At 24.8% G+C, this 24651-nt stretch overlaps 1 protein-coding gene across 1 annotated transcript in view; it reads left to right on the top strand.

Moving 5' to 3' along the window:
* Window positions 1-3161: 3161 nt before the first annotated feature.
* The window catches only part of LOC111630365, a 66073-nt gene continuing 44583 nt past the window's right edge, over window positions 3162-24651 (top strand). Inside the window, exons 1-2 of the mRNA XM_023374452.1 lie at window positions 3162-3373; window positions 12336-12412. Coding sequence (XP_023230220.1) covers window positions 3229-3373; window positions 12336-12412 — 222 coding nt within the window. The 5' untranslated portion in view covers window positions 3162-3228. The remainder of the gene's footprint in view (window positions 3374-12335; window positions 12413-24651) is intronic.

Genomic DNA, 24651 nt, shown 5'->3' with positions numbered 1-24651 from the left:
ATTCAAAATTATAGCTCTAAACTTATTTTCGAGATCACCAACACAGCAAATTCCAAGCTGTCATGCGTAAAGTCTTCAGGGCACGAATGTGACATATATATATTATTGTTTGCAAGAGATTACCATTCTTACTCGATTATGTATATGCGAAATGAAAAAAAAAAAAAAACACAGTCACGTACTAGAGCTAATTAATTATATGTTAAAAAAATATTAGTCTTTTCGGAATGCAAACCCAACGTTTTTATTTACACTTAAAACCTAACTAAGTCATTTAATGGCGTTTTAGAGTCTATAGGGTATTTAAAATGTAGTCTGGTACATAGTTGTATAGGGTATTTAAACTCATGTCATATTAGATATGTTCTTAAACGAAATCTATTGAAATGTAATTAGCTGTATTTTTATTCACCTATTTCCTAAAATTCAGAAATGTTAAAAGTAAATTTTTAAATCTTTATTTATAAAAAAACAGCGAAATAAATAATAAATTGTGAACCATTAAGGATAACATGCATATATTGCCTACATACAGTAGTGATTGTAGGCGTAGATAACTAGAGCCTACGCGAGCTGGTATAAGACCCAGGGTATAGTTGCTCCTTTAGCCTTTTGTTTTTTGAACATATAAAATGTGTAGAATGTTTCTTTGTTAATAATAAAAAAGTCTTGAAGATTTTATTTTCTGTTAATAATGTTAATTTTATAGAGATAGAAATCACTATAGATTCCTAAGTTTTCTCCGGACCCGAGGAAAAATCCCTAGCTCCTTCCATCTCGATGTGTGTATGAGGCCTTTAAAGGCCTCAAACACATACACTGACACTGAGAGTCGATAACACTAACACTGAGACTCTCAGTGTTAGTGCAGTACTCGGAATCCTGTACTAGTTATGATGCTAGATCTTGTATAATATTGTATAATACGTGTTTTACATTATGTAAAGTTACGTGTAAAGAATCTCGCAGGTTCACGCTTGCATAACTTAAGTTCATTAATTAGTCATTTAGATCATATATATATATATATTTTTTAAATACTCTCCTAATTAAAAACCTTTTGCTGTTTTAAAGATACGTCTTATCATGAAAAGATTTATTTGAACTTTTTTAAGATAAGTTAAATTCACCTGGCATTCCAGGCGTGGTTCTTAATAATTTATGACAATAATACCTGATATCTCACGTATATATCTCGTAAAAAATGTTACGATGATTTTTGATACTTTAACGTTCTCATTTTGTTTTATTCTAGCATTACACAACCTAGTTAATAAGACAAATCATACTTCTACAAAGTTTTGAATTATTTTGTACATTACATGAAAAATATTGTTTAGAAATAATCTTTCATGTTTTTAAGTAAAAGGAAACTGTTTATAATAGTATATTTTATAAATTGTATTAAATTCATTTACAAACAGTATTTTGGGATAATAAAACTGAGAAATAAATTATAAATTAATTAAATTCTTCTAAAGCACTGCATCTCTCAGTCATATTTAGTCAACTAATGCAAATTACAAGAAATGTTTAACTTGTGTTGCTTGGTAGAAAAAATGCTTTGCATTATTTATAGGCCTATATGCTGATGTTACAGTGACAGAATTAATGTGAAATAGTGGACAAAGAAGTCATAGAAAGTAACAAAAAAGGTCAAATGATTTTTTCTTCCAAATTTATATCATTGTTAACTTATGAGTCGTTTTATTTAATGTTAATGTTGAATATTATAAATGTATACATTCATTACTTAAGTAGCATAAATTGTAAATTTTTCATTTATAATATTCAACATTTAAATTAATTAATTAATAAAATGACTCATAAGTTAACAATGATATAAATTTGAATAAAAAAAAATCATTTGACCCTTTCTATTGCTTTCAATGACTTCTTTGTCCACTATTTCACATTAATTCTGCTATTGTAACATCAGTATCTATGTGAAATCGTAGACAAAGGAATCACTGAAAGTAACAAAACAGGGTCGCATTTTCTTTCTTACAAGTTTATATTATTGTTAAGTTATGAAATATTTTATTAATTTTCATATCAAATACTTTAAATAAAAAATTAAAGTAATTAAATAAATATTTAAAAATATTATATTTTAATTTTGAAATGAAAAATATAGGAAAAGTTCCATGATATAACAGATATACTTCTAATCAATATGATGGTCCAAATAAGTCATTAATTTTGATATAGGCCTAACTTAATTACAAAAGGTTCTACAATTAAATCAATTGATATTCTAGTTACATTATTGTTTAGATCACATTGTAATTATGGTTATTTATTTATTTTTAAACAGAAATTAGTTTTACATCTATTAAATCTTATCTAAGAATTCACGCGAATGAATCATATATATTCGAATTTTTGTTTTTAGAGGAAGAGTATATAGTATAAATTGCCTTTAATATTAGCGTCAGATCATTTACAAATATTATCGACTGTATATAAGAAAAATAAGATTAACCGAAGCCTAAGGTTATCCTATTTATTGAGACTATTCGAAGAAAAATTTTCAAGTATCAGAAAAAACGAGGACATGTAATGAGGATGAATTATTCTAAATAGATTTAAAATTTTTTTATTTTTAAATTTAATTTCAAGTCCGTTAAAACAAGGACTTCCTAAACATAATTTTTATTCAACAGGATTAATTTTATTATCAGAAAAAAAAAGATTCTTATGTGAACTTGAGTAATTTGATGTAAAAATTTCGTTGTCATTTAGTTTTACTAATGACAATTTCGTTAAAATTACAATTTCTATTAAAATTACGTGCATAATCGTAAGAAATAACCATAAATTATCTAAATATTTTTTACTTTTAACAGTGCATTTAATAAAACCTTTTTTTGATTGTCTTAAATGTTAGTTTATAAAAGAAAATTTAAACAACTAAACCTACAAAAAAACTTTCTAATTTGATAAAAATTCAGCAACTTTCTTAGAGAAAGTTATTCTCACTTTGAATAGTTTCATTTATTGAAAATAAACTGAAAAATAGCCAGATTCCGGAAATAAAAACCAACTTTTCCTATTCGATGAAGTCGCCTCTTGAAAAACCAGTCTTACCTGTAATCACGTGACAGACTGGTGGAAATAAGTGAGTCCAATCGTGAAGACAGTTCCTCGCACAGTCGGTAGAAAAACTACACACGAGCAACATCGGATTAACGTTCATAAAACGAAACTTTCATGTTTGTTTAAGTGATGTTGACTGGGGTGTTTTATTTGCTTTGTTGTATCGTTGGTCATTGTCTAGCACACGTTGCTCTTACCTATCCACCTGCACGTAAATATGATTTGGATTTTCTCGATAACGGAAGAACCAAAGCACCATGTGGAATGCCAAAAGGTGAGTTTAATCTATCAATTATAACTAAATAAACAAATAATTAATTATGAATTATTTATTTTTATATTATGAAATATGACCTAGTGATAATGATTTCAAATAGTTTCAGTCGTTTCAATAATTAATTGATAACTGAACATATTTCAAGAGAGTGTAACTGAAACCATCTGAAATCTGTAGTATTTAATGAGGTTAATTTATAATTAAAAGTAAAGAATTTTCGGACGAATAAAGATTTAGATTTAAGCAAATAATTTTATGTATCATGATTTATAGGACAGATTAAGCTCCATTAATTTCGCTAATATGGGTCATTCAGATCGCAAAGTGGCCTGAAAACGCAAATTAAGTGGACTCGATTGGATTCACTTGTATGATATTCACTTGTGGTTTATTATCTTCTTTTATCTAATTTTTTGCAGTGACATTAATAATTTATTATTTTTAATATCACTGATACTCTATCAATACTTAACAATATTCAAACAGCCTAAGTAATGTAGGTTTTTAGATCAACCCCGGTATCAAATGTGTCAATACTCCTTCTGAGGATCATTCAGAAGGAAATCTTATTCACATTGATTATCTAAAGTCAGAGCATCTGATTATTTGCAATTATTTAAGCTACACATAATTAAATACATCTTAACCTGCTTTGTGAATAAGAAATCATTAAGAAAGATTGTTTAAGATTAAAGATTACTTCAAAATTTGATAAGCGGCCCTTTAAAAATATTGTCTTCTTGCATTCATAGAACCGCTCTTTCGTGAATCTTTGTCCTTATTACAATGTGTAAAAATAAAAATAAGATATGAAATTGATAAGGATTATAAGTAATATATTCTTTCCATTGAATTGATAGTTATTTCTTGAAACGTCTTTCTCTGATGAGCATAAAATTTTGAGCAGAAAGACAAATGACTTCATTGCCACTTCATTGCTCCTGCGGATACCACTCAAGCAAAACCAGACAGTCATTTCCGCTAGATGATGCTAACTTAAGCATAATACTTTCTTTTCCCATACTTACTTCCGACAAGTTTTTGTTTCTTTATTTGAACATCAAGAAACAATTCTCGTCTTTATTTGAAGGTTAATGAATAAAATTCATGCATAAAGGAACCCAATAATAACTAGGACAATAATGAGGAAGAAGTATTATTAATGAGATTCGTGCACGGCGTAAAGATGTTCTTCCCTCTTTTAGGTTCAAAAATTTGCTTTGGGCGAGTATCTTTCCCAATTTAATGTGATGTAAGAACTTCTTTTGTTAAACGTTTTAATAGATTTTGCAATTTATTTAAATTCTGCATTAAGGCCAACAATCTAAAGAATGACAAATGAATTCTACTTCTTCTCGTTTCTCTTGACTTAAATTTCATAATGAGTAGTATAGACAACATTCGATACGTTATTTTAGAGTAAATACTTACAAAAAACAAATAATAGTAGTAATAAATTTACTGCACTATATAAAGATATGGGTTAAATATAAGATAATAAAAATGTTTATCATTTATACATAAATGTAGTTAAGTTTTAATACTTAAAACTAGAAATAACATAAGTCTATTATCAATAATTGTTTTTATTGATAAAAAAAAAAGTAAATAAAAAAAATTCAATAATAATATGTTTCAATTTTATAGCCTAAAATAAATATATATATAATATATAAATTTAAAATGAATATAACTTTTTAAATAATGCAACAAAAGCATAGATTTATATTTTAAATGTCATTGTTTATTTTCCTTATAATAACTAAATCTCATGATTAATCCTCATGATGTTTTAAATTATACTCTGAAATATTTAAGTTTATAAATAAAAGATATCGTACAGACTTAAAGAAATTCGTTAAAATTAAAACTTCTTGTTTTATCAATGATATTTTAAGAATTTAATTACAAAAGAGCATTAGAATCCTGTCATAAATGTCCAGTTTCGAAAATAAATATGTGGACTAGATAAGTCATCCAAGCTCGTCATAAATAACACTTCCTGTTACCTTGAAGCAGGAGTGTTCTTTCTCTGGCAATGTACTATACAGTACGCCTGGAACCCTGCTACTAAAGCGTGACTGCTTCATCATATGACAGATATTTTGATTCGAAGTTGCCCTCCATTCACGATGTCTTCCTTCATCTATAATAGAAACATGTTGCAATCATTGCACATAACTATCCAAATGCAATTTTTCTATTTGATAATCGAATGGAATTTTATAATTCAAACAATAAGTGAAGTATCTTATAATTGTTGGAATTCGATATTTATCTGTAGAGGAAAAGGAAGAAATAAATATATTTATTTCTACCTATTGGATCATTATAGTGTTATGAAGGAATGCTTTGTTATTTTTTGTTCAATTATTTTGCGCCAGTTTCTCCATGGAAGTGACTCCGCTGTCGTTTGACCGGTCTGTCGACTAGTTCACCTCTACGACACACCCTTTCAAGGAAACTAATACGGCTCCCGTGTCATAAGCAGAAATTTATAATAATTATTTTATATTAGTAAAAACAAACATGGTTATCTTTTCAACTTGAAAAATGTTATACATTATTTGGAATTTATTATTCCATTATTATTCTGTTTCTTAAGCTAATAGCTCTTTCCATGCTAATTTTCGAAATAAAAAAACTCTTTAATTACCTCATTAATTTAGCTTCGAGATTGTTAAAATACATCTAAAAATATTTCATGAAACATTAACAACTATTCAAGTAATCTTATGGTATAAACAGACGTATTTTCTGGTTTCAAAGTAGGTCACGGCATAAAAATACTTTACGTAGGTTTGACAGAGTATTTACAAATAAACCTGTAGAATTAATTAAAATAAAGATTTTATATTAAAAGCTAATTAAAATTTCAAAACTAGGAAAACATTTAATGTTCTTTTTTCAAATATAAAAAGAATCATGACAACAAAAATAGTTTGTATTTTGTAAATTGAGATAATACTCAATACAACATTTAAGACAACAGATGGACCAAGATTATACTGGATTGGAAAATAGGGGGAAAAGAAAAAGAGGAAGACTAAAGCGGTGGTAGGAAGACGAAATTAAATAACTTGCAGGAAAGAAATTGAAGAATAATGCAATACAACGAGAAGAATGGGAGACTTTAGGAGAAGCTTTCATCCAGCAAAGGATAGAGACAAACTGACTATAGTAAAAAAGTATTGAGCATATTCATTCAGATTAATATATATATTCGTCATATATTCAGAGATTCTATTCTTTAAATTATCATTTTTTTATTCATAATATATTTAAATGCTTACATTTTAAATTAAATTAATTTTATTAAGTAAATTATACGTAATGAAACTGTTTTAATTGTGCATGATGATAAATTTTCTCATATGATTTTCAATTTCAAACAAAATAGTAACAGTCAAGAGTTTATAAACTATTATCTTCTTTGGCTCTTCTACTACTGTATATTAAGTCTGCATAGTACTATAATACTATTTCCTAACTCGTTAGCAGGAATAATTTTTTATAAAAATAAAAAAATTATCTTATTTTTTTCATATTACATTACATGGTTTCATTAGTAATCCGAAAAAATAATATTTGTAAGCTTATTTTCATCATATNTATTTAAATTATTGAGTAAATAGCCAAGTTTCTTTTTACATAACCTAAATAATTTTAACGAAATAGCTGGAGAAAAAAAAGGAAAAAAAAAAAAAAAAAAAAAAAAAAAAAAAAAGGAAAGTAAGAACAAAGTGCTAAATGACTTCTTGTTTTTCCATACAAAAATGATTCTTATCAAAAATTACATAATTAAAATAATAATTTCGAAAGTGAATAATTACAGATTTTTAGAATGGAAACAATTCTTTTGCTTTTTCTTATTGATACATTTTTAATTTTTGTCTGGGAAAACAATGAAACAATTTGTAAAGCAAGTGGGTCTCATTCAATTTAAAAATTTTTATTTCAATGATAAAAATTAAATTCTCAAGATATAGTTCATAATAAATAGATATCATTAATGTAAATATAGGTTACTTAGTAAAATAATATTCTATTATTCAAAGCAAGTTTCTAAGATCTCTAAATAGACAAACGTTCCTACAATTTTTTGGGAAGTTTTAATTATATAAATTAATCTGGTCCAATTTTTAAAATGTGTTGTTGTTATTTTCTCAATTTTATGTCTCCATGAGAAAAAATTAATTAAATTTTAAATTTATTATTTTATTTAAAAAAATTATATTAATTCATTTCTACATTAATTCATTTTTTATATATTGCTTATGTTATCTAAATACAATTTATTTATTTCGTTTTATGATATAAGTTATCTTAATATTGGAAATGTTATATAATATTTAAATCTATTTAATTTAGAATTCCAGTGTAATTACTAGGTTCTGCTATATTTATATAAAATAAAAAGATTTTATGAGTATGACATTTAATTTATATTATATATAAAACAAATGTCCTAAATATAAAGTAATATAAACTCTATATCCATAAAAAATGTCTCGTAAAGAGCAGCGCCTTAGAGATAATTTATGCAGAAACAATTAAGAAATAGTAAAAAAGTAAAATATCCCGGATATAGTAGGAATTACAGCTGATTCATTACATTATTGTATGTCAAGACAGTTTATAGAACTGTACACCCCGCTTTTAAACCTAATTCTTGGAAATCCCCCGTCATAAGGGCTGTCATATTTCCCATAGACTCAGTGTCATAAATTGAGGTTGCATTCCTATGAAATGTAATAATAATACACATCAAAATGGCGTACGAAATATACGACAGTTCATAGTCATAATGATAGCATTCTATCATGTATACAAATAGATTATTGATTAAAATTATTAATTTAAAAATTTCGAATTGACATGTTTAATACGTTGAAATTTCATCTTTACTCATCTGGTTTCCGAATAATTCTCATGTTTTAGTGTTAAACAAAACGCGTGAAAGTTTTAATATATTGAGTAGACATCAATAATATACATGCATTGAAAATAATACAATACTGTATACTGAAACGAAAGAGCATTTAAAAAAATATATTTTTTAGAATGAAATTCTTACATATCACAAATAGGATTTTATGTTTTAATCTGCCCATCAATCTATGATAATTATCTAATTATATTTTAGTTACTAAACGTAAAATATGATACATTACATTGAATTAAATTTAATAAAATAATTTTACATTAAAAGATGACCTTCGAAATATAGCCTAAATATTAAGTGGGAAGAAGCAGATTCTGTCGCGAAAGGACATAGAAAATGAACTTTTACTGTCCACTGTTCTCAGTTACATAGTGGATCTAGATAAAAACATCAAAATATATCATAATATTTCATATTCAAACATGAAGTATAGAAAATTAAAATAATAATGAGAACATTTAAATAATATATAACCTACTTAATCTACTATTACACTACATTTACTATTACACTTGCTTACAATTTTCTATGTTAGAAATTTATACAGGTTTCGTTAAATGTATCAATATTTTAATTATTTTGAAGGATCAATAAACTAATTAAAGCCTCAACAATCATCTTCTCTGCCGAATAAGTTAATTAGCATAAATAATAATAAAGCATTTTTCTTCAAGTTAGTTTTCTGAAAAATAAATTGGATTTATATACTAAATTGACAATGAAATTCAGAAAAATTTCCATTCTAAATAAGTATTGCTGTATAAAAATAGATGTATTTATAGGTCTACTTATAGCCTAATAGCATTTCTCGTTGTTATGACATGTGCAACAAATTATCAATATTTATATGTGCTTCGATACCCTAAATCTAATAATCTACAATCTTTTTTAATACAAAGTTTTTACACTCTCATTCTTCAATACACTCTCAATTGACTCACGAAAATCGAAAACGATTCAAATAATAGTTTGGTTTTTCATACGTAAAATTTTATAAATTATTGTAAATTATTTTATTCTAATGTTAAATTCAGTTTTTAATCTGAACCATTAATAATTTCTGTTTTCGTTTTGTGTTACGACCTGACGGCATAGGAAATTACTACATCATGATGAATTTCTTATGCTATGAGGCCGGTGTACCTTAAAATAGTAAAGTATGCCACGAGAAAGAAAAGTTTGAAAAATGTTGATATAAAACTATATTTAAGAGTTTTTTCTTCGACATAAATATTATAAAATATTATTATATCAGCTATGTAATTGAAGCAGATTAATTTTCTAGATAATAGCTAAATTAGCTAAGCATTTCAAAGTAATTTATTTGAAAATCCGGCTATCATTTAACTCTTAAGATTTTATCTTTACTTGATTCTTTTTTACTTAAACTGTGTTTTGTTAGTATAAACATAATGATGGCCAGATGGTCGAGGCGGTAAACACATCAGCCTACAATTCTGGGGGATCTGAAATCTAAACGGGGAGGAGAAATTTAATTTAATAGCCCCAAGAATTTTTCATGGGCGGTCTGTCCCGTCCCTGAATACCCAACCACTCCCATTGTGGGCCTGGTCAAACCAACAATGGGCCTGAAAAAACCCAAAAACTAGACAAAGTATAACAATAATTATATATTTTATTAGAAAAGAAAGTAATATCGGGTCAAATTTTTGAAATCCGAGTTCACTGAAAACTTTGAGCTATTCTAGTGGGAAGTAAAAGTTATCAGCGTTGCGGAACTACAAAAAGTAATAAACACTGGTTGAACCTGTTTGCCTATTATTATTTTCTTTTAATTCTTACTATCCTTAAAAGCAGTCCCTCAATTTTTTTCATAATGATTTACTAAAAAAAGCTTACTCATTTTACCATGATATATTATATGATTATATATAAATTTAAAATATTACATTATATTTAATGTAAAAACGTTTTTTTTGTATTTTATTTAAATTGGAATAATTTAAAAAATTTGTCTTATTTTGTAAACAATAGAAAATGGAAAGTGACATGTTCTTATTTTTCAATTTTTTGGAGGGGAATCTGCTTCAAAAGAAAGATAAAAGTACAGAATAAACAATAGCTACCTTATTATATTTTGGTATTTTAAAAATTATCAATAGCAAAGAATCATAACAGATTTCCTAAGGCTATAGGCAAAAAATTCTAATGGAATTTTAGCAGCTGAACTTCTTAGGAAAATTGTATAAAAGCCTAAAGGTATTTAAGCAAGAATGATAGCTAGGTGTCAGGAAGGTCCTTGACCTCATTGAATTTTATCAAAATTTAAATTTTTAAAAAATCAGCAATATTTTATTAAATATTTAATGAAATTTCATTCATTTTATAAAATTAAATTAAACTGGTTTCCATTATTTTAATTTTAATTATTTTAAATATTTTAATATCTAAAAATTTGATATTTAATTTGTATATCATGTCATAAATTTTAAAAATTGTATAAACAGTTTTCTATTTTTTTTCCTTTTTTAAAGTAAGGATAATATTAAATTTAATAGCTTTTAGACATTTTTTAAAAATCTGTAAAAACTTATTTTATAATCAGAATTATAATCAAAACCTACAAGTTACAGTCTACTGCTGGTACTTTAAATCTCAAGGTTAAATAAAAATTTATAGTCTTGTAAATTTCTTGAAAAACAGGTAGTTTAATATTGCTATTTATTTTCCTTCTTCATACAGATAAAAAGAAAAGCTGAAATATCTCAATATAAAGTTTCATAAAAGTTTAAAAATTTTTTATTAATCAATAAAATTCACATTAATTTAAATGAATGTAAATGAATTCATACAAATTTCAAGAAGAATCCATAAATATAATTACAATTATTTAAAGAAATTGCATTATCTAGATAAATAAATTAACAAATTTAAAGTAAAAATATTTTATAACCAGTTTTATNAATTTATAAATTAATTAAAATAAATTTTAATACTTTATTATTTTATAACATGATACTTCAATATAGTATTTTTATTATATATTCTATAAAATGTTTTATATCTATTATTAAGGAGTAGATAAATAGAATAATTTTATATCTTCAAAATGAATACTTTGTTAAATTATTTATTACATATGTAGGCTTATATATAATTTTATTATTATTTTATCATCAGCAAGTACTTATACTCTTATCTTAAGTACATTATCATTAACTTTATTTTATACATAAACACTATATTAAATATCAAGAATAATTTTCTCAGTAATGTGAGTTGCAACTTTATTCTAATATTAATATTAGAATAAAGTTAATATTAATATTAGAATAAATATTAATATCCTCATTGGCTTCAACTACTTAGAACTTAGAAAAATAAAGGAAAAAATAATAAAAATAGGTGCTATTTTTTGACATCTGCAAGATTAATAATAAGTAGTAACATAAATGGAATTTTTTTCTTTGAAATTTTTGCATAAACATGCAGATAATTATTATTATTATATGAGAATCTTCAGATACCGTCTTGTGTCACCTAATTTCATTGACCTTTTGTTCGTGTTCTACTTAACATCTTAATGATTATGTAAAATTCATATAAGGCAGATGCATGTAAGAATGAAAAACAGATATTATCATGACGATGATGTTAGGAATTCATGCTTAAATGTTCTTTTGCATTAGTAAAAATTATGTAAGAATAAGAGTCACAATAGTTTTTACCTTATACAGGCTTTGACAATGATGATAACTTAGTTAGTGTTCTAAATGAACGTATAGGAGCCTAGGGAAATCTACACAAATGCGAATGTCGGCACGATTTACGTGATTCACGCAATCGTGATACATTCACAGATACGATTTAAGTAATCAAATAAGTTTTATTGCACATTTTCTAAGAACAGATGTTTCTCTACAAAGATTTCTTCTATAGTAACTTACAACACTAATACTAAAATACAATATAGTGCTGTATTTATTTAAATTAGATTACCTTTAAAATAACATAGTTTTTAAAATTTTAATTATCTTGAATCTTTCTTTTTAGGTGATGCAGTCACGCAACTTCCAGCAGCATCAGGAGCAATGATCAATGTTACGTGGCATTTAGCTTATCCCCATAGGGTATGTGTTTTTTGAAAAGATTAACTTCTTCCTCATCAATAAATCACATTTTACATCTTCTATATATATATATATAAATTATACAGAAAAGCTATTTTTATAGAATTCTATATTTTGAAGAAGTTTAAAAATTAATTTAAAGCAAATTTAATTATAAATATACAGTATAAAACTTTGTATGTTTTACTCATTATTAAATTTATGACACGAAGTTATTAACAGATATCAGTCCTTGTATCAAGCTGTATAATATAATGTAGCGTGTTGCAAGGACCAATATAGACCTTCATCAATAATTATAACCTTCAACAATTAATAATTTTGAGGACATTAGTAGTCTACTTCCGCTGAAAGGAGAAACTGCAAATATAAAACAGTCAAGCAATTCTATTTTTAAATTTTACTTTCGAATTTTACATTACAAAATCGGTTTACACTTACAACATTTATAAGTCGGTTATAAAATTTGCCATTTGAAATACAGTGGGTTCTCGATATAGTGAACTCTCAAATAACTAAGCTAAAATATTCATTAAATGTTTACTACATACATAAAAAATAACAAAGCTCAATAAAATTATTCATTACATCGGGTAATCACTACATTAAGAGTTAACTATTAAGGAAATTTTTTCATGCTTTAAACTTTTTATTAGGCTACTAAATTAATGCGAGTGTAGACAAAGTTTAGAATATAAATATTTGAGATTTAAACGAATTTAAAGCATGAGAAATAGATACGTAATGTCCACAATTAAATTATTTTCTAGATGTGGCATTGTTTTTATTGACTTGAATGAAGCTACTTCAGTAAGACCTAAAAATAACGGATTTCCGTTGCTTTGTATATTAAATAGTCTATATTTAAAAATTCGGAGTACTTAAAAGAACAATAAATAAATGTTTTTACTTTCGAAAATAGCATTTAAGTTTATAATTGGCGTCTAAAGCTAAATTTACTGGAGCGTAACATTAACCAAGATAATTTTTTTTTCATTAAATTTATATTAATTAATGATTCATCGATAAATATATTATCATTTTTAAAGAATTCTATAAGTTAAGTTGATAAGATTGTTACGACAAAAGAAACTTAAATCGATTCTGAATGTCTAGGAGAAAAAAATCTTCGGGGAAGGTATTGCAAAATATCAAATGGACAAAGAAACCGAAGTCACATTGGATTGGCGTAATGGCTAAGGTAGAAAAAGTTGTCCTATCAGTGTCCTAAATAGCTTACATTCTTTAGTTATCTAAGCTGGTTGGTGATATTTTTGAGGAGAACCACCTTCATATAGGACGCGTTTGCCCCGGGGATGAGATCATTTTAGTATATGTTAAACTAAAATTATAACTGGAAATTTTTATNCACCTATAGGCCAAATTATGAAGTTTAATTACACTCTAAAATCTGACAGTTGATATTTGAAAATTAGCATCAACAATATCTCTAATTGGGACTCCCAAACTTTTTTGACTGTTGACCTCTCCAAGAATATCTTAATCTTTTATCCACCTTTCCCTTTACGTGCTAATACAGATAGCAACAACAAGTCTGGCAAGCCAATATTAATCTGCACAGTTTTCATAGAAAACTTTTATTTACAGGATGCAAATTTACATCCTGAACTGTTACGTACATAACCCATTGCACTAATAATTTAACAAACTGCTTCCAATAAAGTTCCAACTAACTTTTAATCCCCTAAACTGAATACTTTGGTGACCCCCATTCTAATCAATTGCCATCTTAAATATGCTAGATAATTTTTTGCAACATTAACGCCGAACCGAATAGCATTTTTGTTATTTATATTATTTAAAGACAGAAAATTATAGCGATGTTTATAGTAATGAAAGAAAAATTTAAATAAGACTCGATAATCTTGTTACTTATCAAAGAATGACAATATCTTAATTGGTATCTCATTACAGCTAAGCTTTATCGCATATAGAACACGACATTCTAAGAATATTAATGACTTATTCTATAGTTGTTGCTATTTCTTGCGTGAAAACGACGCTTCAGCAATGAATAGGTATCTGTAACGAATAAAAGTTGCTATTGATAACCATAGGTTTCATATTTTGGATTCCTATAATTAAAATTGATATTTATAAAAAAAAGGAATGTTATTGTTATACTAAATACCTTATTGGGGAAAAAGCAATAAAAATAATTAATAATTATTTTAAAAATTTTACTCTATAAAAAAATCTCTTATTGTTTCTAATATCTTAGATGTCACTTCTTACACTGGTGTTTTGTTCTCTTTATATTAAGATTTTAATATTCCGCCTTCTTAAAATATTATTAATAGCCTAGATCTAATTGTGTAATAATTACCATATTTTAGCACCTAGAGTAGTAAAAATTGAATAAATACACATACACAAAACAAACAAAAATATAAACTTCTGTAAGCATATATAGATTTGAAACTAAATGTTTCCGCATTTGAACGTTTGCTTTATAAAATATAACTCTTAGATCTTTTAAATTTAACATGCGAAAGTATTTATTTATATTATTGTTGATAGAGAATGATAAAATTCAGTATTTTATACATATTTAAATTAAAAAAAAATAATAATAATATTGTTTAATTCTCTTTGATAGAGCAATCTATTTCTTAAATTATGGCTTATAACACGAAACAAATCGCATATAAAACCAATTTATTATAACGAGGAGATGGAAATATTTCGATAATTATTTAAAATATTTTATATTTCATTGAAAACAAGAATATAAATTCCATATGCAATATTCAATTTGCTTTAAAATATAATCTAAAATTCGAAAAATAAATAAATAAATAGTGTAGTGAATTTCTTCAAATATTCAAAACAGATTTATTAAGGAACTCTCATCAGTACCAATATTTAAAGAAACTGATCACGAAGAAAACACATTTTCTTAAGTTTAATGATTTTTCTGTTTACTTAATTAATAGTGATGATGATTATAATGAAAAAATGAAGTCTACAGGAAATTAGACTTAATTTTTACAAGAGTTTCTTAATTTTCCTGCATTCATATTACCTTTCAAAATACGAATAAAATTGGATTGGGATATAATAATTACAAGAAAAAAAACAATTGATGAAATAATAAGAATTAAATGCCTTATGCAAAAGCAGGAAAATTGGAGTGATTCTGTAAGTTAAGTCATAAGAACAAATTTAAGGAACATTAAATATTCTAAAATTGTACATTTAAATATAGGTTCTAATAAAAATTGCATTAATTTTATAATAATTTTAACCAATGGATCTTTAAAAACAAACAAAAAATATTAATTACAATTATTGAGAAGCAGCCAAGACAATGTTAGGAACTAACTAAATTACAAAGTGTTAGCAAATATATTGCATTAATGTTTCATTTAGTACAGTATTATTAAGGGATGAAAAAGCATATAATTGGCATTAACTTACAGTTATTATTAGATAAATCACATTATATTTAGCCTATATAGGCTATATTTATTTATTTATCAATACTACAGATAAATTTTGAGAATATTATAAATTTAATTTTATTTTATCGTTTTATCAATAAATGTTAATGTGCTTATGGATCTGATGATAAAATATGATTTAAAATATAGGTCTTTCTAATTATAATTAGCTAATTCAGATTCGCTACTGTATAAATAGAAATAATAGTTGCATAAGATGAGATAAAAACTAAATATATTTTTAAAGATATAAATAAATAAATTGCTGAAAGTTCATATTGAATTTTGAAATTCGTTGTGTTGAACAATTAATTGGGCTATATACTTAGAAATAATAATATATAATTTTTAATTTAATTTTTTTTTTGATTGCAATAACAAACGTATATAAATGATATTAATTAATTATCTTAGATTTAGATAAATTAACTATAGACGTAACTCCCCAGGAATTTTTCATAAAAGTCAGTTCGGGATAGTGCTCTGTCGGTAATTGATATATCAAACAGGAATCAATATATATTTACAATATCGATATTGATGTGTTGAAAGAATCTCGATTTAAGCCCAATATAAAAATTCTGGTAAGTACATTTCTAGTCCGGGTTTCTTCCTTGCCACTCTGTCGCCCCTATTTTAAGCCTGTCCCAGTGGAACGTTGTAGCTTCGTGGGTCCCGGGAAAACTTGAATTAGGACCCCATGTACAGTACAAAGTTGACTTCAAACATTTTTCTTCGAGGGAATTTTTTGGAGGAAATATTTTCTTATAAAAGATTGGTTTGAGGTCCCCTGTTGGTGGAGGCCCCAGGCAATTGTATTTTTTGCCCATTGGATAACACGTCACTGACCTAGCCGAACCCACGATGGGTGTGGAAAAAAGAGTCCTCTTGGTGACCACACAGATCGGAGAGAATTAAATGATAAAAAAAACGATGTTAAAAAGACTATACAGGTATATAGGCCTATATATTTTAATGTCACAATGTATGTTCAAAATTTTAGTTTCCTCTATGAAGAAAATGTTAAAAAGGAAAATTCTAATAGGGTTCTTATTAATACTAGTTTAAAAATTAAAATAATAATAATATATTTCACAATTTGTTAGCCTATATCTTTGAAAACGTACTTTACTCATTTTGATGCTAAAAACAATAGAAAATGGAAAGTGACATGTTCTTATTTTTCAATTTTTTGGAGGGGAATCTGCTTCAAAAGAAAGATAAAAGTACAGAATAAACAATAGCTACCTTATTATATTTTGGTATTTTAAAAATTATCAATAGCAAAGAATCATAACAGATTTCCTAAGGCTATAGGCAAAAAATTCTAATGGAATTTTAGCAGCTGAACTTCTTAGGAAAATTGTATAAAAGCCTAAAGGTATTTAAGCAAGAATGATAGCTAGGTGTCAGGAAGGTCCTTGACCTCATTGAATTTTATCAAAATTTAAATTTTTAAAAAAAAAAAAAAAAAAAGAAAAAGAAAAAAGGAAAGTAAGAACAAAGTGCTAAATGACTTCTTGTTTTTCCATACAAAAATGATTCTTATCAAAAATTACATAATTAAAATAATAATTTCGAAAGTGAATAATTACAGATTTTTAGAATGGAAACAATTCTTTTGCTTTTTCTTATTGATACATTTTTAATTTTTGTCTGGGAAAACAATGAAACAATTTGTAAAGCAAGTGGGTCTCATTCAATTTAAAAATTTTTATTTCAATGATAAAAATTAAATTCTCAAGATATAGTTCATAATAAATAGATATCATTAATGTAAATATAGGTTACTTAGTAAAATAATATTCTATTATTCAAAGCAAGTTTCTAAGATCTCTAAATAGACAAACGTTCCTACAATTTTTTGGGAAGTTTTAATTATATAAATTAATCTGGTCCAATTTTTAAAATGTGTTGTTGTTATTTTCTCAATTTTATGTCTCCATGAGAAAAAATTAATTAAATTTTAAATTTATTATTTTATTTAAAAAAATTATATTAATTCATTTCTACATTAATTCATTTTTTATATATTGCTTATGTTATCTAAATACAATTTATTTATTTCGTTTTATGATATAAGTTATCTTAATATTGGAAATGTTATATAATATTTAAATCTATTTAATTTAGAATTCCAGTGTAATTACTAGGTTCTGCTATATTTATATAAAATAAAAAGATTTTATGAGTATGACATTTAATTTATATTATATATAAAACAAATGTCCTAAATATAAAGTAATATAAACTCTATATCCATAAAAAATGTCTCGTAAAGAGCAGCGCCTTAGAGATAATTTATGCAGAAACAATTAAGAAATAGTAAAAAAGTAAAATATCCCGGATATAGTAGGAATTACAGCTGATTCATTACATTATTGTNAAATATAAATATATATATATATATATAAAACAATAACATTCTACGTGTCACTCGTTCCAAGAACTATGCCTTGCATATCAGGAAGATTTACTATTGGTATCACTCTCCCTCTCTCCTTTTTTTTCCTAAAATAAATCACCTAATCCATCACAAACGACTATATTCAGTGAAGCTTATCAAAATGGCAAGTTCTCTAGTCTCGATTTAATTTGTTTTAACACGGTTGTGCTTGGTTAACTCGAGAAACAATAGAAATAGATATTAATAGAACAGCATTAATGATATTTATTCATTTTATGTGGACTTCTTAATGTTAGTTGATATTGTTTGGAAGTCATTTATGTCTCATATTTTACACTAAATTTGTTAATGGTAAAAATTTACTTTCAAAACCAGTAATCAAAGCTTATGGTTCTATTCTTTAAAGATATAAAATGACAAAATTGGACCTACAGTTTGTATTAAATATGAATCACTGCACGAATTCATGATTATAATTTTAATAAAAATGACAAAAGTTCAATGCTTTCTAATTGCTGATTAGCTTTTACATAAATTTCTATACTATATTCAAAGAATTAAAAAAAAATCTTTATTTAGTCAACTATTTTACAAATATGCTGTTTGTATATTAAGTTTTGCAATATTAACGTTACAGCATGTAAGTGTACAGTACATTATATAGCATTAACCTGTCAGCTTTTAAATGCGACGAATTTTAAATTGTAGGAATTATTTACTTATATGTAAATACAAATACATATTGAATACACCAATTTTACTATTACAATTTTAGAATGTAAGAGAAAATCCTTTCTGTTCTGTTCTTACCTTATCTGAATTATTGTTTGATAAATTCTTAAGCTATTTTATCTTAGTTGCATCAAATAATCTTCTTAATAATTTTTTATCTGGATGTTCTTTCTTGTCATTTATTATATGGTAAAAATTGTCTTTAAAAATGATATCTTAGAACACACACTAACAAGCGATTTAAAAATAGAAATTCAAAACATGAATAGACTTATAAATAAATTTTAATGTAAAATGAACTATCGTATTTCTTTACAACTTGGAAATTGTTGCAAAATAAGGAAAACTGAAAAAAAAGAGGGGGAAATGAAGAAAAACATTATTAAACCGTATAAAGTGCTTTGGGATTCTTAATAAAATCGAAAATAATAAAAATTCTATTACAAAAGTCATTTAACGCTTCTGAGTTTAGGTCTTTTCCATGTAGTAACTGGTACAAAACGTGTTAATGTCTATTTTCTTTAGTTTTCTTTCAAATAGTGCTGAGAGAAACAACAAAAATGTTTTTATATCATTCATTACTGTAGACATTCTGAAAATAAAATGGCAGATTTAATTATAAACTATAATTTAACACTGATTTACATACATACACATATTTTAACATTATCTAGTTTTAAAACTAATAATACATTTATAAGTTAATATTAGTTTAGTTGTTTATACTAATTAAAAAAAAACAAAGATCAGATCTAAACTACGAAATATAAAATATTATTTTAGATGTGTTTTATTTATTATCATCATTAAATTGAAATTTAACATACAATCTATACAGGTAGGCCTATATTTTCAATATTCTTCCAATTTCCTGTGAAAATAAAATTATATAGATTTTATTTTCACGATTGAGTAAGCGATTTTTTATATTTATTAAGTTTCTTTTTAAATAAAATTTTAATAATTAAAAAAAAGTGTGCCAGATTCTAAAATTAAAGAAGGGAAGAAGATAAAAATTTGTTATTTTTTTTTATTAAATAAAAAATTTTAAACAAAATTAACTATTAACTATAAAATAATTGAAGCTTAAAAATCGTCATTAAAAAATATTGTATGAATCGTAATAAGATATTGTCACTTAATTTATATTCGAAATTTTGTAATAGTTACAAATATTTTCAATAACGAAAACTAAATAAATAATGGAATTTTAAATTGGAATGTTCTATGAAATATGTAAAATTATAGCGTGTTTCATTGAGTACACTTAGATTTTACAAATACTTGTGCCGGGCTGTGAACGACTCACGTATTTGAAAAATCTAAATGACTCGTACAACATGGAATTCATATAAAACGGAATTATCAACAGTGTTATAGGGGGGTCGACTGTATTTTGCATTATAGATTCTACTGTACTTTATGCATCAACAGAGGTATTTTATTTTCAATATTGTGCATAATTGTATTGTCACCGGTTGTATATTAACTATTTCTATTCAACGAGAATTTAGTTAAGGTTTTGTAATGTAATGAAAAGTTAAGTTACTAAATCAAAAAATTTACATATAAATATTTCTTACATAAATTTTGCAAAGATAATTATATACAAATTTTGGAGAAAAGTGAAAGCTTATTTTCATTAACGTACAGTGAATAAGAAGATTCATTGAAATGTCTACACATATTTAAAAAATGTGTAATAATAATAATAATAAAGTACTATTTTACCACAAGAGAAAGCGAAGATATTAGAACCCCTTTCTGCTCTGAAAGCACCAAGTACAATAAATTCAATTAACATTTAAAGTGATATAATCTAATTAATTTCATATAGGACTATATAATAATCATTTTATAAATCCTAGAAAATATTTTAAATAATTTATTTTAAAATCGACTTTTTGTTTTTCCGAGAAGACATTAAAAATTTATGGTCTGACTTAATCAATCAATAAATTCAGAATCCTTGCACAAATTACCAAAGAACTTCTTACTAGGTCATCAGTAATTTGAATAGGTAATCTTTTATTTGAATATGTTTTAATAACTGTAATTTGTATCACAAGATATTGCGATAAGATCGATATTATCCAGAAGAATCGTTAAAATTGTTTTTGCGTACGTTTTCATACGAAAAATAATAATCTTGCATAATATACAATGAGCTCTTGCACTATTCTATTCCTAAAGGAAATTCAGGTTATATTATTTATGATTATAATAAATTTTGTGAAATAAAATTGATGATTTGCAAGTTAAGAGTTGATTAATAAAACATTATTTTAAAAGGAAAAGAAAATCATAATATATTATTTAAACTTATATGCTATCAAAATTTAAAATTTATTTTTCCAAATTTATGAATATAATTATATTATAGCGATGAAAAACATATTTATAACAGAAAATAAATATAAGAAAAATACATTTGATAATCTGAAGTATTAAAGAAAATTTAATGTTCAATCTTTTAAAAATAACTAAGTTGAATACTTTTTGGATAATGCAATATTAATAATTTTCTTCCTTCAGTTTTATAAAAAATTAATTTATCATTATTTCATATAAATACAATATATTGCATATAAAAAACAATAATGAATGATTTGTACGATCATTAAATTTTTTGGCTTTTCTCTTTTATAACTCAGGTCAGAAAAAAGTTAATGGTTAGAAAAGGTTAAAAAGGTTATTAAGGAAACTCACCTAAGTGGAAAAGGGAGGAGTTTAGCTAGACAGATATTGAACCTGGGTTCTCCGGGTAAAGTATGATTCATTTTTAAGAATCCACCCAATTGAATTAACTAAAGGTTAAATTTTATAGCAAATTTAATCAGCGAGGAGATTACTTGTAGCCATGCTAATATAAGTTATTTTTTGCTCTTCCATAAAGCAAAATGAGTGTTAATGATTATAAAATATTTCGTAAAAATGTATTAAAAATAAATGATGTTTTGATTTCTGAAATTTAAATAAATTCGGAATTTTATAAACTTTTAAATTTATTCTCCTCAATATATCCAAACTACTTTATTGATAAAAATAATTTTCGAGTATACAGTAATTGTGATCCGGAATTAGAAAATTATTATATATTTATATAATGTTATTGTCATTTACATTTCATAAAAACCAATACAGAAAAATTTTTGTATGATTTTTAATACTAAAACTTCTCATTATTCCTCTGTGAAATACTCTTAAAAGTATTTTACTTCATAAAAATGTAAACTTATTTACATTAAAATATAATGAATGAAAAGATTCATTGATATATTTATAAATAGTGAACTATTTTATTACATTTAAAAAATTATCATTATCATTATTATTAGACCTGAAAGAGAAAACGAAGAATTTGAAAAGCTTGCACTACGCCTACAATTTAGGCATATTTTACAGTAGATTCCAGAATTTATTGTACTGTAAAATACAGTATGTAGAAATATTATAGAGAATATTATAATAAATATGTAGAAGTATTATTCTTATAACTTCCAGTTATAATAATAATAATAATAATGCAAAACTGAATTTATAAAATAGTTTGAAGTTAAGTAATTCGGAAACACGTATATAGTCTGATATTTGTATAGAAAAATATTTTTGTTTCGTGACGTCTTCAAAAATCCCCACTCTTTTCTTGTAACATGTATGATAATTTATATGCATATTTTATTTTCATATTTTCATAAATTACTAAGAAATAACAAAAATGTTTTGAAATATTTAAAATAAAGAAGTGTTTAAATTACGACTACTAAATAAAACTTATTATCTTAAATATAAATTTTTCATTCTTTCTTGTATTATTTACATCATTATTTCATTTGATTTAATTATTTAACGTCAATTCAAAAATTAATATTAAAAAACGCAAGTTGATTTCGTTTTACGACTGATACTTAGTAATTTTCTGTAATTTAAAAAAATGTATTTTTTGGCTTGTTATAAAATGTAATATAGTTAAAATTGAGATTACATAACACACAAATTGAAATTATGTATCTTAATTTATGACAATGATTTACACAAAATGCAAGATCTACTGTCAATTACATACAAGTATCGGAGTAAAGCAAGATTTCCAATTATAATAATAATATTTTATTATTATAATTGGAAGAATTTGAAAGTCTTGTGAAAAATGAATATATAAAATTGGAGTTAAATATTTCAGAAACATGTAGGCTGTAGAATACAGTATTTGTTTACAATTAGATTTTAGTTCTTTTGAAACTTCACTCTTGCAATGAAAATCAATCAATTTTATTAATTGCTTTATGATTTGTGTGCATCTGGCACATATATATTCTGAATGTAAAATAAATGTAATATAAGAGGTAAGATAAACTAAAATAATTTTTTATCCGAAGAGCCTATCTAGATTCTTATATTTTTTTAGGCAAACCTTCTTATTGTTTTTTCCTTTTTATACATTGTTTTTAAAATATTTTGCTTGCATCTTTTTACTTAAGATAATTCACCCACCAATTGAATAATTAATTCATTTAATTATGCCATAGGCGGGAAGGTAAGTCAGGCGTTATCTACGAGATCAATCGCAATAAGCTACGATCCAAAACAATTTGTCCGTTTGGAAAAATATTCTACCCTTCTCAAAAAGCTAAAAATTTTAATTTAAGTTACCTCTAATAGTTAAATGAATAAACTTTTTCAATAAAATAAAAAAAAAATTAGTTTACAGTATTATGGTTTTATTAATGTTTTGTGAAACTAAGAGTATTGAAATGCTTTATCTCTTTGTAATTTCATTATTTATATAAAAAGAATGAATGTAAATTTCGCAATTGGTTCTATTTTGGAAATAATGCGGTTATACTTGGAATAAAGAAGAAACGAAAATATACGAACCAGGAAATAGGAAGATCAAAACAGGAAAATAATAGCAATAAAGTAAAATTAGAAAGGACTCAATATACAGTATTTGAAAAGGTCAATAGAAACATGACAAGATGACAAAATAAAATAACATAGCATCGATAAAGCTTTCCATCACAAAATAATAATATTTTATGAATAAAAGAAACAAAATTATATTATCAGTTCTATTATTTCTCATTTAAAAAATTATTAAATGCAGTTCTCTATTTTAGATATTCAAAATAGTTTAAAAATTGGAAAAATAATAATCATAATTTTACAGATTATAATAACAGATTAATTGGCTTTTAACATTAATAAGTGTGAAAAATCATTATCGATTTGCTCAAAAATTAACTTATTTTCTTCAAATTATCACGTTCTTTAAATCTACATATAAATACTGTATTTTATAAAAATATCCAAAAGTAAATATTGAAAAAAATACCTACATGTAATCATTTGATTTCTTGCATAATCTTTGGATTATGAAATTTTTTAAGATATCAATTAATCACTTGATTTTAGGACATTATGACAAAAAATAGGCTAATGTAATAAAAATTATAATCATCGTAACTAATTTTTAAATATGACTAGTAACACTTATTTTACAATTTTAAATTACCTAAAGAATATATTCAGTGCAAGATAAATACAATTTTATTAAAAATAGATTAAAATGCAATTACAGTTAGTTGTTTAAAATCAAAAATATAATCTGTTATTTCTGTTAGTAACCATGCAAG

This window comes from Centruroides sculpturatus, unplaced genomic scaffold (genome assembly GCF_000671375.1).
Source record: "Centruroides sculpturatus isolate CEXI.00-Female unplaced genomic scaffold, Cexi_2.0 scaffold672, whole genome shotgun sequence".
NCBI lineage: Eukaryota > Metazoa > Arthropoda > Arachnida > Scorpiones > Buthidae > Centruroides > Centruroides sculpturatus.
The sequence above is the reverse complement of the archived record's forward strand: the minus strand, read 5'-3'. Positions and strand labels throughout refer to the sequence as shown.